Below are 16,864 nucleotides of genomic sequence, written 5' to 3'. Positions count from 1 at the left end.
GAAGTTTTGGGCCCTAGGATGAAATTCTCATTTTCAAGTTCTTTGGTAACCAGGACTTAATCTCCAGTTTCAGTATTTGTTTTGGTCACTAGGATGAATCTATCATTGTTTCTTTGCTTTGGGTTTGGGTCCCAGGATGTGTTTTTCATTTTCACTTTGTTTGTTTTGGTCACTTTCGGATGTTTGGGGTGGGGGCCATATGTTTTTTGTGTGTGTGTGTTTTGTGAATGTGTGTGTGTGTCTAGTGTGTGTGTGTGTGTGTGTGTGAGGTCTCGCATGAAATTCTTACAGATCATCCTCTTTTTTTTCTTTTGGATCTGTATTTGTGAGAGAGAGGTCTTGAACAATTGGATGATATGTCAAGAGAGAGAGAGAGAGAGAGTCTTTGAGAGAGAGGGACCTCGCATCGAACACTTGGAGGTCGTCTTCTTTTTCTTCTTCTTACATGTAAAAAGGGAGCATATGGGTTCATGTGTATCTTTGTGTGTATGTGTGTGTGAGAGTGATAGAGAGAGGTTGCACATCGAACACTTGGAGTCCATCTTTTTCTTCTTCTTCTCATATGTAGAGCGAGTGCATAGACACGAGAGAGAGAGAGAGACACACACACACAGAAGGGCAATACCAAGCTTTTTTTTTGTTTGGGTGAATTTTATTTTTTTTAAGAGATGGCACTAGGTAGGTGCCCGCCTTAGCCAATCCCGCCCAGACCCTAGGCTACACCTAGGCAGTTTGTTAGCCAGGCCGCCTAGCTGGCCGGGGCACCACTTTTTCCTCATTGGTCAAGGTTTAGGGAATTTAATGTAGAACCAAGTAATTTATTGTGTGAAAGTTTCCATGAGCTCAAAGGTTAAAATGTGTGGTTTTAATGCTTAGAAATTTGGTTTCATATATGGGAACTTGGGCGCATGAAAGTTGCATGCAAGTATGGGAAATAGGGCACAGTGGTAATCTAGTCAATTTCACAATTTGTTATGGCCATTTTGGTCATTTTCTAGTTCCAACAAATTGGTTTATATGTTTGGAACATTGATGTAACACTTAGCTAGTTTTTTTGATAATTTAATAATAAAATCTTCTTTCTCCTCGGTGTAGAGAGAGAGTTCCCATCCTCGTGTACCGAGAGCACCCTGAGTTGGAAGGCCATCCTTGTGTACAGCGAGGACATTGAGTTTGGTAAGAGTTAGGGACCAAAAATCCTCTTTCTCTTCATTCCCTTGATCGAGATTAAGGAAGTTGGGTCATTGTTGAATAATCAGCCTTGGATCTATACTTTCCAGTGCTGGTTTTGCACCATTTGGTATTAGAGTCATGGTTGGTGGGGTTTGTCAATTGTGATGGCTGCTCTAGGTAGGGGTCATGGCCAAAGAAATATAGGCCATGAACTCGATAGGTTGGCGGAGACTATGCACAATCTAACAAACTCCATGGCTATAAATTTGCAAGATAGAAATCAGCCATGCGAGAAGATCCTCGGCCATAGATTCCATCCATGAGGGCTTGTGTGGAGAGTACCATTAGTCAAAGATGGAGACCACTTCACTTAGCTCAGAATCGGGGCTGATTCAAGGGAAAACATGAATTCACAAAGGTACCGATGAAGGCATGAGTCGGATGGTGACTCAAGTGATGAAACTGGGAGGAGTAGGCGAGCACGATTTCGCGAAGACGACTCAGGTATTAAAGTTGACTTACCTGAATTTTCTTGTAGTTTATTGTAGGAAGAGTTTTTAGATTAGCTGAGCATGGTAGAAAGATTATTTGAGTGGAACGATTTGTCGAATTCAAAGAAAGTAAAGTCAGTCGCAATTAAGCTTCAAGAAGCAATATTGCGAAAGGGAAAAGATAAGATTCAAAAGCAAGATTGCGAAAGGGAAAAGATAAGATTCAAACTTGGGTAAAATGAGGGCAGAACTACGTGAGCAATTTCTTCCTCCAAACTTTTGCACAAACTGTGTATAAACAGTTCCATCAATTGCATCAAGGATCGAAATCAGTCCGTGAGTATACGAAAGGCTTCCATCGTTTGTCCTTGCGCACAGGGTTAGATGAGACGGAGGACCAACAGGTGGCAAGGTATATCTCGGGCTTGCAGCTTCAAATCCAAGATGAACTCTCCTTGCAACACCTCTCCGACTAGAAATGGCATATCAAGCTGCATTGTGAGCCGAGGAGAGGCAAAAAAAGAGTACTAGTTGGAGGCCAGGTGTAGGCACATCACAATCCAAGAGGGTGACACCTCCAACCTGGTGATCGATCGGGTGCCATACCACCATACAACACTCAATTGCAAGCCCGAACAAATGAGCAATCTGGTGTACGGTGTTTCCGATGTAATGAAGTGGGTTATAGAGTGGCAGAGAGCCCATTGGCAGCTGCCTAACAGCATGTTAATCTTGCTGAGTTCAAGAGGTGGCAGTTGCTGATTTTGGAGAGTCGGTGTGTGATGAGGATATCAGTCACGATGAACAAGGAGAGGAGATGCCTGCGGACCAAGGAGAGATGTTGTTGGTCCGAAGGGTTCTCCCGCTTCCTAAATCCCCACAAGGTGATGGTTGGCTGAGATCAAACATCTTTCACACCCGGTGTACTTGTGATGGGCGAGTGCATTGTGCAACCTAATCCTCGATAGCGGCAGTTGCGAGAACATGGTGTCAAAGGAGGTCGAAGACAAGTTGAGGCTAAAGGAGGTAAAGCACCCACAACCATACAAGATTGATTGGTTTAAAAGAGGAGTTGAGGTACCCATTAATATTAGTTGCCTTGTTAAATTTTCTATTGGAAATTTTTATAAAGATGAGGTGTGGTGTGATGTTGTACAAATGGATGCAGGCCATATATTATTTGGTTGCCTATGGCAATATGATCACAAGACATTCTATAATGGAGAGCGTGACACTTATACTTTTTGGGAAGATGGCTGGTCATTCCTGGGGACTGAGCAATTGAGTTGAGGTCCCCTGGCAGTCTCACGCTTGTAGCTTAGGAAGAAGAACTACCTACCAGAGGGCTTGACTTACACAGGGCCTGAGTGGTTGCTGGAAGCAGGTTCCTCCTCCGTAGATCTATCCCTTCTGCATTGCTTCATCTGGCTGGAATGGCAGGGAAGCCGCATAGGGAGATGTCAGTTCTATCATTCGCTCCAACATAAGAGATTACAGCTCCTTTTGGGGCAGACAAAGGGGCTTGACATAGTCTCCGGGATGACCTATGAAAAGATTGTTTTTGTTGCTGTTGCAAGAAGAAGTTTCACCTAAATTCGTCAAGGAAGAGGGTGTGGCTGCGCTCACGAATCAACAATTTGTTAAAGCTAGTGAAGAAGTGGGCAAAGTTTTCATGATGGTTAAAAAAGAATTGGGCAGTGTCCTATAGTGCCGAAAATCCTTAAGGCTCTAATGGATGAATTCGTTGACCTTATGACAGAAGAATTACCATCTAGATTATTGTCAATAAGGAGTATATAATATTGTATTGACCTTATTTTGGGGATCTAGTTTTGTCAAATCTACCGGCATATAGAATGAGCCCTAAAGAGCATGAGGAGTTACAATGCCAAGTTAATAAATTACTGTCTAAGGGACTGCATCAACGAAGTATGAGCGCATGTGCTATCCCGAAACTGCTCACAAGTCTTGGAATAGGAAAGTGGTACTTAATGGTAATCTTGTCTATGACTCGGCTATCAACACACATGCGCCATGACCTGTCTTTTTTAGTTGTGAGCAATGTCGGGACAGCACATGCATTCATACTTCGTTGAATCAGTCCCTTAGACAGTAAATCATTAACTTGGCATTGTAACTCCTCATGTTCCTTAGGGCTCATTCTATATGCCTGTAGATTTGGCAAAACTAGATCCCAGAATAAGGCCAATACAATATTATATACTCCTTATCCCCAAACCCCATTCTCACCATGGTTTCTTCCAAGATGGATCAGTCAACGTGGTCATAGGCTTTATCCCAGCCAATTTTAAAGATTAAGCCTGGTTTCTTAGCTAAATGCCTTGAGTGGAGGCACTCATTGGCTACCAAGACCCATCCAGAATCTGCCTATCTTGGATGAAAGCAAATTGGGAAAGAGAGATCACTGTAGGGAGGACAAGTTCAAGTCTAGAGGCAAGGACCTTAGCCAGAATTTTGTAAGTCAAATTCAGGAGGCTAATCGGTCGAAAGTCCTTGATTTCCTCTGTCCCTTCGACTTTAGGTACCAGGGCAATGAAGGTGGCATTAATGGCTTTATGTATGATTCCCCTTTGGAAGAATTCCTCGAAGAAGTCAGAACAAAAAGTGCTCCAAAAGGTTTTGAAGGGTGCAATTGAGAATCCATCAGAGCCTGGGGCTTTATCTATGGCAAGGGCATTAATTGCTTGTAAGATTTCAACCTCAGAGAAAGGTTGCTCCATCGACGCAGCTAAGTCCTCATGGAGAAGCAAGAAGTCGAGGTCAGCCATTCTTGGCCTCGGGCCAGCAGGGGTGGTGTATAAAGTTTGAAAGAACTCTATAATGGTTTGCTCAATTTGTGCTGGTTGGGCCAAATAGTTGTCGTTCACTTTGAGTACCGATATACAATGGAAAAAACCGGTGTTTAGGTCTCCCGCTTTTAACAACTTTATCCTTGATCTTTGGAACCAGTAGATCTCTTCTTTTTTGAGGGTGGACAGGTAGTCAAGTTTGATTTGGGTTCTGAGGTTAAGTTCCAAGGTGTCAGAGCTCTGGTTTCTTTTAAGTGGTCTAAATGTTGGATAGTGTCTAGGAGGAGAGATTTGGTTTGGGAGTAATTGTCAAGTAGAGCTTTACTCCAGGATTAGAGGGAGGCTTTGAGGAGCTGAATTTTAGTCTGAAGTCTGTAACCTGCTCTACCCCTAACTGAGGTGAGAAGGAAACCCACCAGGTGGGTAGCAGAGTAAGAAGGGATGCCTCTTCTAGCCAAGCTAGTTCAAACCTAAAAGGTTTAGGCCCTCTTTGTATAACGTTGGTATCCAAAAGAATGGGACAATGGTTAGATGTAGGTTTGGGTAAGGCCAAAGCGAGGGATCCCAGGAAAGATTCCTCCCAGTTTGTAGAGAAGAGAAATCGGTCCAGTTTAGAGAGGGAGGGATTAGGAGAATCGTTTGACCAAGTGAAATGGCTGCCTTGAAGAGGGATATCGATGAGTTCATTTCTGGAACTGAAATCAGCGAAATCCCTCATGTCCTGGGATATGGAGGTAGAAGAGTTTCGCTCATAGGACCATCTTGTAACGTTGAAGTCTCCTCCTAGACACCACGAAGGGTGGTGGGAGAGCTGCAACAAGATCCAATTCAGACCAAAATCTGTGTCTGAGCGAGGAAGAGTTGGGCCCATAGACAGCCGTGAATTTCCAAGGGGAACCATCAGGGATGCTAGAAAGGAGAATGGTAACAGAAAAATCCCCAATATGTGAGGAGATGAGGGTGTGTTCCAACGGGTTCCAGACGACCTAGATACCCCCTGAAGCTCCATTCGCCGGTAGAGCAACCCACTGGGTAGGCTTTTTCCCCTAGACTTGGTGGATGAGCTGCAAGGTAGGCTCTGGCAGTTTGGTTTCGACAAGGGCAAGGACAGTGGGAAAGCGTTTGAGAGAAAGATCTTTGTCAGTATTCTCTTTGGACTGTTGACCCAATCCCCTAATATTCCATATGACAATCTTCATGGAATAGAGGGGGGAAGGGGAGAGGAGGCAAACCTGGAAGACCTCCTGGGGCAAGAAATAAGGGGAACAGAAGGAGTGTCCCGGATAGGCTTGTCCTGAAATGAGGGAGAAGAAAAAAGGTTGAGTAACTCTCTTTGTCCTTTGGGTCTCACCTTGATCTTGCTTTTCGCGTCAGTGGTTAGGAACTTGTGAGCTGGTCCTTCTGGTTTATCGTGGTGGAAGCCCATGATTCTATAAATTTCCTTCGTCTTTTCATCAATGTTAATGTCCATTGCTCCTTCTGCCTCCCCCTCTCTTGGGCAGGGTAAAGGGGGGGGGGGTTAATGTCCATTGCTCCTTCTGCGTCCCCCTCTCAAGTGCAGGGTGGGCCGGGGGGGGGGGGGGGCGGGGGCTATGCTGACTAAGGCCTTCCGGAAGATCATCACCTAGAGACATCTGCACTTTAGGGCTGAAGGGGGAGTAGAGATCAGAGGGTAAAGGAGGGAGGGGCTCAAGTGGTGACACAGGAGCAGGGAAAAGGGGAGGGTGCAAAGAGAGGTTCAGGCACAGGAGTTAATGAGGAAGAAAGAGGTTCCCGACTGGAGGGGGGGTAGCGAGGTGGCTGGGTTATTGAAGACAGGTTCAAAGGAGAGGTGGGCTCCTGGGTATTGGAAAGGGGGTTCAAAAGGCCAACTGTATGCTTGGTGGTTCACTGGGTGCTGAAACAGGGGGGGAGACAAAAGGGAAGAGGGGAGATAGGTGAGGTAGTGAAAAGTCTGAACAGTGGACAGGTGAAATGGAGAGAGTTGACTCTGGTGAATTGAAATAGGTGAGGGGTGTAGGAAAGATAGGGAGACAGCATAGAGGAGAAATAATCAGTATCCGGGTCTAGGTGGTTACAATGCCTTGGGGGAGGCGGTTTTTGTCCATAGAGAGGAGGTGTAGAGGGTCAGTAGGCTCCACAAGGCCGAGAAAGGGTGCTAGGATGTCTGAGAGGCTAAAAGGGTGGTAAGTAATGGAGAGCGGAGGGAGGAAGGGGGACGGAACTAGGGAGGAAGGAGAAGGGCACGACAAAGGCGGCGTAGAGCACTTATTTCTAGCTCAAGTAGAAGAACAGGGATGCTTCCAGGTTGAAAAAACTGGGAGACAGAGAAGGGGTCGGCAGAGGACCGAGGGAAGACAGGGAGGAAGGAGATGTCATTTCGCCAGAGGGGAAGGGTGGCGGAGGCGGCTCAGATGACTGATGGGCTGAAGGGGCACGAAAGGAGGACGGGTGGCAAGGAACAGCGATCGAGGGAGGTGAAGTCGGCGACAGGTGGGCAGAAGGTGATCGAGGAGGAAGGGGAAAGGGCGTGGGGGACAAGTGGGCTGCAAGTGTTGGCTCCATGCAGGTGTCATCATGGGCCCGGGTCCATTGGTGGGCCTGAAGGGAGAGAGAGGGAGGAGATCACTCCGGGCCTCCTTTCTGGGTTTGCGGAAAAGAGGAGGGGAAGCAACAGTGGACAGGCCAGAGGAGGCCTGCCCGCCACTAGTCGGTTCAGGGGGAAGCGACGAGACCGGCGACTGAAGCAGCGGGGCCGACGACGGATGTGGTTGGAGGTCACAGTGGCGGGTGATGCTGGCAGACGGATCTAGAGGCCGTCGTCGCCTTCTTCTCAATCGCGCCTTCGTCTCAATCGCACCTTCTTGGATACCAGAGTCCAATGGCTGGGCACATCTCCTTTGTGCAAAGCTTTCCCAACCCTCTTCTCACTCACCTCTAACATTAACTCTACCATCGCCAAGGAGATGCCTCTCCCTGATGGACGGAGAATCTGGTGTCCCTCCTTTCATAGAAATTTCTCGGATGACGAAAGTGTTCTGTTCCAACTTTCGTATGCTCTTTCCTCTCATTTCCTCCCACCGTTTGGGAGAGATACTATTGTCTGGAGCCTCTCCCCCTCAGGTCTCTTTACAGTAGCTTCTTTCTACAAAAGTCTCACCCAAACCCGAACCTTTCCTCTCAATCCCACCTCCATCTTGTCAAAATTCTGGTCCACCATCGCCCCACCTAAGTTTCAGTTCTTTAATTGGATGGCCTGCTCTCAAAGAGCTCTAATTGTAGACCAACTACAAAAAGAGGCCTCTCCACCCCCAATAGATGTTCTCTTTGTCTATGCGAGGAAGGAATCCAACCCCCACCTCTTTATTCATTGTGTTTTCTCCCATAAACTTTGGTCCCATGTGCTTCAACATTTCGGCATCCAATGGGTCATTCCTCCCACGGTCAGGACCCTGGTGTCTTCCAACTTCGATGCACTGTGGCCCTTGGCCGGAAAATCCTTATGGAAGGCTACAGTGGCTGCTACCATTTGGACTTTATGGCTAGTAAGGAATAACAGAATTTTCAATGGTGTTCAGCTACAACCACCAGCTCTCTTCCACAAGGTTATCTCGTTGACCACTTTTTGGGCTGCAAGCCACGACTTTCTTGGACTTATCTAGGAATACCTTCCTCTCTCAATGGAAAAATGTCCGCAACCACAGGCCTTCAAAACCCTCAACAGCTAGCAATTGGCAACCACCACCAGAGAGCAACATCAAGTTAAATTTTGATGGTTGCTCTCTCGGTAATCCCGGCCCTTCAGGCGCAAGGGGTGTCTTCAAAGATTGCCAGCAAAACGTCCTTTTCGCTTTCTCTGTGTACCTCGGGACCTTTGATTCCCAATACGCAGAAGCTATGGCTCTACTTTTGGGCTTGAGACACCTCAATCCAGCCTCGGGCACAATTCTGATAGTGGAAGGACACTCCTTGAACACCATATCTTGGGCAAGAGGATTGTCCACTCCACCATAGCAACTGTCGTCTATTTTTGATGAAATTACCCACATCTGCAGGGGTACAAGGGTCTCATGGAGGCATACGTGGAGGACATCCAACGAGCTCGCAGATCTTTTAGCAAAGGAGGGAGCTAGCTTCGAAATCGATAACCAGGCCCGATCCAACTCCTGTTTTGTTCAGGACCACAGCCGCAATGCTTAGCCAGCCTCATACGAGCAAGCCACAGCTCCTTTTTTATTTTTGTAAATCTAACTCTATACCTTGTAACTTGGGCGGATCTTATAAGCCTACCTGAACATGGATGACTAAATGTATTTTTTACTGAATGACACCCTGTGAGGGTGCTTTCAATCCCACACTTCTTGTAAACTTTTACTGTCATAGTAATACAATGTTAACAGTGCTCAAAAAAAAGATTTGACGACATGCTAAACATGTTGGCTGGCTCTTCGGTGCTCTCGAAAATGGATTCGAGGAGTGGGTATCACCAAATTCAATTTCAGAGGGGATGAGTGGAAAACAACTTTTAAGACCAAGAATGGTTTCTATGAGTGGTTTGTCATGCCATTTGAACTGCCCAATGCACCTAGCATTTCCATGCATTTGATGACCTAAATCTTGCGAGATTTCCTTGGCCAGCTTGTAATCGTATATTTTGATGATATCTCGATATATAGTACTGATTCACACCTTAATCATTTGCACCAAGTGCTTACTGCTTTAAGGGCTGCGAAATTGTATGTTAACCTTATGAAGTGCAGTTTCATGACAAACAGTTTGGTGTTCTTGGGTAATGGAGTTTCTTCGGATGGTGTTAAGGTGGATCCCAAGAAAGTTAAGGCAATAGTTGATTGGTCAATACCTGAAACTGTGATTGAAGTGCGAAGTTTTCATAAATTCCAATACCCAATCAATGAGTGTTTAAAGTTTAATGGCTACCGATGGACTCCTGCATTTATAAAGGCTTTTGAGGAGATTAAGGAGAGGACGACCCACACATCAGTCCTTGCTTTGCCTGACTTCAATAAGGCATCTGAGGCAAAGTGTGATGCCTCTCATGTGGGACTTGGAGCTGTATTGAGTCAAGAGAAGAGACCCATTACATTTTTCAATGAGAAACGCAATGACGCAAAGCGGCGATATTAAACTTATGACATTGAGTTCTATACTATCATTCAAGCTCTTCACCATTGGAGACATTATTTGATTCACCGGCAGTTTGTTCTCTATACTAACCATCATGCACTCAAGCACATTAATGGCCAAAAGAAGTTGAGTGCAAGACATGCTAAGAGGGTGGCTTATTTGCAATGAGTACACCCAGTCTTTTAAAATGCAGGATGCGGCCAAAAGCGGTGGGGGGGTGTGATGCGGCTCAATGCGGTCCAGATGCGGGTGCATCGCACCGATACGGCCAATAAATATAAAAAAATTCTAAAAAATCTAAAAAACTAAGTTAATGCATAGAAAAATATAGAGGTGATATATGTGATAGTAGGTATTTAGTTTATTCATTAACTCCAAAAATATTAGATGCCAGAGATTCTGTATCTACTATCCCCTGATAGAAACTAGAAGCTTGAAACTAGCTTTCATAAAACATTCAACAAGCAAATATCGATTTCTTCACTGCCCTTGAAACCCTCGATTTGTTGTCATAAGTTCACCTAAACTTCCTCAAATCAACACCCAAAAGATACAAATCAACAATCAAGCATCAACAAATGCACAAATCGAAGAACTTCAACAAATAAAATTTCTGCCCAAAATTTTTTTTGATTCAATCGATCCAACAAAAGCCATGGATGTGGCTGAAAAATGTTGTTTGGGGGTTTAATACCCCCCAAACCCTTTCCCCCCATTTCGAAGGTCAAAATGACCTTATTACCCTAGCTCGAGGGATGCAGTTTAGAAAAAAAAATGGCAGAAGACTACACGGCCTGATGCGGAGAGATACGGGATGTGGCTCTAATGCGGAGAGATGCGACACATATGCAGCCATCTCTCCAAACCGCATATGCGGGGATTTTCAATGCGCAAGCGCCTGATGCGGCCACATTTTAAAACAATGAGTACACCTTCACTATAAGGCACCAATCAAGAGAGCAAAAAAATGATGCACTTAGTCGGCGAGTTCATTTGATGAGGACATTAGCAATTGAAGTGGTGGGTTTAGAAACAGTGCGAAAAGCCTATCAAGATGACCCATACTTCAAGGACATATTGGAGAGGCACCGAACAAGCAATGGAAACTCTTATCACCAATTTCTTTTATCCAACAGCCATTTGTTCTATTGTGTCCTATCCCTAGTACGACTTTGGGGGAGCATCTTATTGCTGATTTGCATTCCAGTGGTCTTGGTGGACATTTTGGAAGAGATAAAACCTTTTCTTTAATGGAGGAGAGGTATATTTGGCGTTCTCTGAGGCGATATGTGTATAGATTTGTTGACCGGTGTATAAAATGCCAAGAGGCAGAGGAGCATTCTCAAAATATAGGGGACTATACACTCCATTACCGGCTCCAAATAGACCATGGGTTGATTTATCCATGGTTTCATAGTGGGTTTACCAAGGACTGCAAGAGGCCATGATTCGATTATGGTGGTGGTGGATAGGTTTTCAAAAATGGCACAATTCATACTGTTTAGGGGAACCACTAATGCCACTATGGTAGCCAATCTCTTCTTCAAAGAGAGTGTGCACCTGCATGGTCTTCCTAAGACCATCACATCTAAGCCACTTTTGAAGAACTTAGTGGAGTAAAATGGGAACTAAATTGCAATTTAGTAGTGCATAGCACCAACAAACTAATGGCCAAACTAAGGTGGTTAATAGGAGTGTTGGTAATATGTTAAGAAGCTTGGTTGGAGGGAATTTAAAAGTTTGGGACATGGTGTTACCACAGGCTAAGTTCGCGTATAATAATTCTCTAAATCGATCAACTGAGAAAGCTCCATTTAATGTGGTCTATGGCATATTACCTTTGCATTTTCATGGCCTAATATCATGTAGATGCTTCAAACATGGCTAACTACATGGAGTTACATGAAAAGGTTCGAAAGAAGTTGGAGGAAAGTTATGCCAAGTATCAAGATGTCGTGAACCAACACCGACAGACAATTGTTCAAAGTTGGAGATCTTGTTATGGTGTATCTAATGTAGGAGCGATTTCTCGTCGATACATATGGCAAGCTCAAAACATAGAAGATTGACCCTAGTAAAATCAAAAGGAAAATCAATGACAATGTCTATGAAGTAGAGCTGCCAAGAGGATAGAATACCTCCCTAATCTTCAACGTACAAGACCTCTTCGAATGTCATGGTAACGGCGACTGGACAGAGTTGAGTCTTTTCCAACCCGGGGAGTATGATGCAAATTGCATCCGGAAGTTTTGGGTCCCAAGACAAAATTGCCATTTTCAAGTTCTTCGGTCACGAGAACGTAATCCTCATGTTCATGATTTGTTTTTGGTCACCGGGACAAATCTGTCATTGTTTCTTTGTTTTGGGTCCCAGGATGTGTTTGTCATTTTCTCTTTGTTTGTTTTGGTCATTTTTTAATTTGTCATGGTCTAGGGAATTTGGCGTAGAGACAAGTAATTTATTGTGTGGAAATTTTCATGAGCCCAAAGGCCAAAATGTGTGGTTTCGATGCTTAGAAATTGGGTTTCATGTATGAGAACTTGGGTGCATGAAAGTTGCACGCAAGTATGGGAAATAGGGCACAAGGATAATCTAGTTAATTTCACACTTTGTTAAGGGAATTTTGGTCATTTTCTAGTTCTAGCAAACTGGTTCATATGTATGGAACATTTTTTTATATGCACGGAACATTGCTGTAACAATTAGCTAGTTTTGTTGATACTTTGATAATGAAATCTTCCTCCTCCTTGATGTAGAGAGAGTGAGACAAAGTTCCATTCATTGTGTGACAAGAGTACCTTGAGTTGGAAGGCCATCCTTGTGTACTGTAAGTACCTTGAGTTTGGTAAGAGTTAGGGACCAAAAATCCCATTTCTCTTCATTCCCTTGATCGAGAGCAAGGAAGCCAGATTGTTGTTGCACAACGGGCCTCGGATCTATACTTTCCGGTGCCGGTTTTGCACTAGGGAAGAATGGATCCTCTGACCATGTTAACCAAGGGACTTTTTCATCCATTTTGGAGAAGGATCCAGCCTAGGCAACTGCTGTGAAGGATGTCTTGCACAGAGGCTGTACTAGTGTTATTTTATTGCCAACAGCAGCAGAAGCATGAGGGTGAATGTGTTGAATTTTGCAGAAGTCATAGCAATCCCTTAGATCTCTCCTAGACTTCTGGCTAGTTGCCAAGCTTACACTTACCATAGCTTTACTTGATGACACTTCCCAGCTACTTGACCAAAGCTCTTTCACTTTTGATACTTGCCCCTCGTCTTTTTACAATCAGCGACTGGCAAGTGACGGTAAGAGAACACTTTTTACAATTAGCTCAACTTCATTTAGATACTGTTCCTTTGCATACTATACATACCCTCAACTTAGGGAGTTACTTGACTAGCAAGGGAGAAATGCAGCATGGTCAAACACATAGTCAAGCACAAGGCCACAGCTCTTGGCAATTCCTGTGATTAAAAGGCTCCCTCCTCACTCTAGTGAGGACACAATTTTGATAGAAAAGGATGGATTCCCTACAAGGCTTTGGTAGAAGTGGGATAGGGTACTGAATAACCAACCATTAAGGTCCAGCAATAGTTACTTGTTTTTTCCCATTCTCTTTTCCATAAAAGAAGCTCATTCCCCAGTTGTGGTAGAAAATCAAATGGTGGCAACTGTAGCCACTGGACAATCCTATAGTGACTAAGCTGCTGATTGAGGAAATCCCAATATTCAGCAGCTGAAGTACTGGAGCTGAAACATACAACTCATGAAGAGATATACTAGGCCATCTGAAAAGAGCCATGCTTTATGTGAGAATTTTCAAGGGTTCGATAAAAATCTTAGCCATTCTTTAAGGAGCACTACACAAAAAGGATCACCATCCAACTCTTTAAGGTTTGAAATAGAAATTTCTTAGAATTCCCTTGAAGTGAAAATTCTTGATTAGTTCTCCTGCACCATTTTTAAGGCATTAACAGCAAAACTGATTATTACACATCCTAGTGAAAGGCATGGTGATAGTTTAGCATATCATGCTAGACGAACTCAGAAGCAGGAGTCAGCAGACAGGCTACCTTCCAACTGGCTTGTAGCAGTTGAATGGACTACAAATATAGAGTTTCTATAGAAAACAATTATTAAGGTGTCACTTGTGCTCCTGAATGAGAAGTCGTGTACAGCTAGAACGCGTAAATATTTGGAAGGACAAATTGTGGAACCAGCTTTCATAGTATAAACTTGGATTTCATATGTTTTCCATTTTACATTCAGCCAAACTTGCGAATGAAATAAGCTAATCCTGCACACAAAGGACAGGAGCTTCAGTTGCAAATACATTAAAATTGACAAAATTCTCAATGGGTTTTAATGCATTTAACATAACACACTTTAGGTCACTCTCTTCAGTGATTTAACACTAGTAGAAATAACTTTGGAACCAATTGCTAAACAACTAAAGCCCGCTAAACTTGCATCAGGGCTTCAGGAAACACTCAATATGGATCAGTTAGTCCTTGAAAGAAGCAATTGTCTGAGAATGTACATGCTAAAATATACCTTTTGGGAGCTCCTCAGTTATGCCCCATGCAAAATTCTAAAACATGAAAATAGCTGCGACATTATATGGTTTTTGCATGAGAAGTCAAAACTTTGAGGAAGACTGACAGTCAGAGAGAAAGCAAAGGAGGAGAAGAATTCCATGCAAGAAAACAGAACTGAACTTTGTTCTTGTGAAGCAAAACCTTCACATTAAACCATTCCCGCCTAAAATTGAGCTCACAAACTCCCAATCCATCCACTGACGTATTCTCTGCAGAATGCCAAAACCCAACCTAAAATCAAGTTCCTAAACCGCTAATCCCCATTGCATAACAATCATCACCAGATTCAAAACATCCAACCTAATTGATAACCACCAACACAGCAATAGAAATCAAATTGAAAAGTTAATCAAAACCATATCAACCCAAAATAGTACAGAGCACTCATTTCAACAATGCCAACACCAAAATCCCATTCCAAAACAAGCTAATAAACCCACTCAACAATAAACAAACAAAAGCATCAACAAAAACACAACATGCAAAGAAATAAACAGAATGACAAAACAGGCACATACCTGAACTCACCAGTTTTGAGCTCAAATGAACCAGCAAACACCAAATCTTCACCCGAATTCCACACAGGGAAGCCCCAAAGCGTTGCAGAGGCCACGGAGAGAGAGAGAAGGGACCGTCAATCTGAGAGGGAAGGGGGGATGAATTAGGGCATTTAGAGAGAGACAGAGAGGGGGAGGAGGACACATGATGCGATGATGTGTTGTGTTATATATACGGAGATGGAATACCGGCGCATTCGTAGGCCTACACATCCATCGAAGGCGACTGACATGGCAGCCAGCAACAGTTGGAGGGTGCACGGGGAGTAGAGCCACTGGGAGAGCGCCACGTGGCGGTGTGGAAGGGTGCTCCTCCCCTTCCCCCATATTTTGAGGACTTTGAAGCAAGAGGAGTTGATGAGGAATGCATTGCCATGCAATGGAGAGACACTCTCTCTCCTCCCTCCCTCGACCTCGATCCTCCCACTTTGTCTCTCTTGCTTTGCGACCGGGGGAACGGCGAAAGTGCGTCACCTCCGACTTCGGTTTCGCGCTTTGCTCCGTGCCGCCATTTTCTCTTTTCCCCTTCCTCTCCCTCTCATTTGGCCACCCCTTTCCTTAGTAATCCACCCAAACTGCCTTCGTCCTTGTATTCCACACGTGTTAGGGGTGACCCAATGAAAACTTCATATCGCTTAAGAAAACCCCTGGCCCGACAGTTGCCCCATATTGCCAGGCCAAGACCAGAAAAAACAAATGAAGAAAATCATCATTTGAGTTTTTTTTTTTATCAATTAAAAATATAAAAAAAAAAACAACAAATGAATAAAATACAAAAGAAAAAAAAAAAAAAAAGCTAACTGCATAATGCCCCATAGCGCAACAATTTATGGCCCAAGCCGTACCCCAACCGGGCGGTCCGGGGTCTACCACCCATTGCTAACACTAACTACCATTCATTGCAGTCTCGCTGGTAAAGGGTTGATTACGGCCTATTTAAGGGATGAACAACCCACCGTTGCTTGGGGCTTATCTCTTGGGCCCTCTCTCTTTAGTCTTTGCCATTCATCACTTCACCGAAGAGCAATGACCCTGTGGATTATGGATTACAGCGTGGTCCATAAGATTATGGTGTTTTGAAATTATTGTTGAAAAAATCAGGCGATCTAATCTCTAACCACCCAGTTAGATTGGAACCCGTCGGTTTTGGTTTTGGGTGGTTTTGGTGATCGACTGGTATTTTGAAAAAAAAAATCAAAATATATATAAATTCTCAAAAATAAGGAATTTGGTTTGTAATTCATTTTTTAATATTTTTATAGCAAAGATTAAAAAATATTTTGGTCATCAATACTCAATTTTATATTTTCCCATCTTTTTCTGAAAGTCAATTTTGGTAGTTAAAATCCATTTTTTCATTAATTTTCAATTTAATTTTAATGTGTTTTATTTTAATCATTATTTGTATGTTTTTTCATATTTTAGTATATTTTTGTATCGTTTTTATTTTTTTCAGCACTTTTTTGACCGCCCGGGACTTACCCAGTCAAAACTTAGAACAGTTGAATCGACCAGTTTACCGGTTAGACTTGTTAAACCGCTTTTAGGTGTACGTCCGGTTAACCATTCCGGTTCGATTTTGCAATGAAACTTGTCCAAATGCTTCCCAACGAATACACCCCTTTACATAGGCTTATAAGGGAGAGGGGATGTGTTTTAAAATGGATAAATTTAAAATCATATGCCTTTAAAAATGAAAAAACTTGGATAATCTCATTTTGAATTTCAAAATATGGGCATCTTGAAGAAAAAAATTATCAGCTTAAAATACAATTTGAGAAGGATTTTAGTAGAATAGAAAATTGGGGGGACACTATAGTAAAAATGAAAGCCATTTATACTACTTTTATTCAATAAAGGACAAAAATTTCTTCTTTTTTAGACAATATGATAATAACTCGATGCTTGTTGTATCGGGCTTCTAAATTTAGTACTTAAGTTAGAAAAAGGTTAGTATGGGATGAGGCCTTATTGAATAATGGCGAAGATGCGCTGCAAATCTCAGAATAAATCGTAATTATGGCATAGGAAAACTCTCATATTAATCATCTTAATCTCATCACTTATAGGTATGGAAAAAAGGATTTGAAGCCCTA

At 43.3% G+C, this 16,864-nt stretch overlaps 1 protein-coding gene across 13 annotated transcripts in view; it reads right to left on the bottom strand.

Annotated features, from left to right (window-relative positions):
• Positions 1-15,252, bottom strand: part of CHR4 (chromatin remodeling 4) — a 60,662-nt gene extending 45,410 nt beyond the window's left edge. For 4 of the 13 annotated variants that reach the window (XM_088860067.1, XM_088860066.1, XM_006826473.4 and 1 more), the window contains exon 1: positions 14,730-14,979. Coding sequence is in view for 1 of the 13 variants with exons in the window: in XM_088860061.1 (XP_088716187.1) it covers positions 14,740-14,850; positions 14,958-15,095 (249 nt within the window). In the remaining 12 variants the exon portion in view is untranslated. Of the gene's footprint in view, positions 1-14,167; positions 14,421-14,729 lie in introns of all 13 variants that reach the window. The other 9 variants (XM_088860070.1, XM_088860068.1, XM_020676608.2 and 6 more) reach the window with 5 other exon arrangements.
• Between the last annotated feature and the right edge of the window lie 1,612 nt (positions 15,253-16,864).

This window comes from Amborella trichopoda, chromosome 2 (genome assembly GCF_054954075.1).
Source record: "Amborella trichopoda isolate Santa Cruz 75 chromosome 2, AtrichopodaSantaCruz75HAP2 v2.0, whole genome shotgun sequence".
In the NCBI taxonomy this organism is placed as follows: Eukaryota; Viridiplantae; Streptophyta; class Magnoliopsida; order Amborellales; family Amborellaceae; genus Amborella; species Amborella trichopoda.
This window is presented reverse-complemented; position numbering and strand designations above follow the sequence as displayed.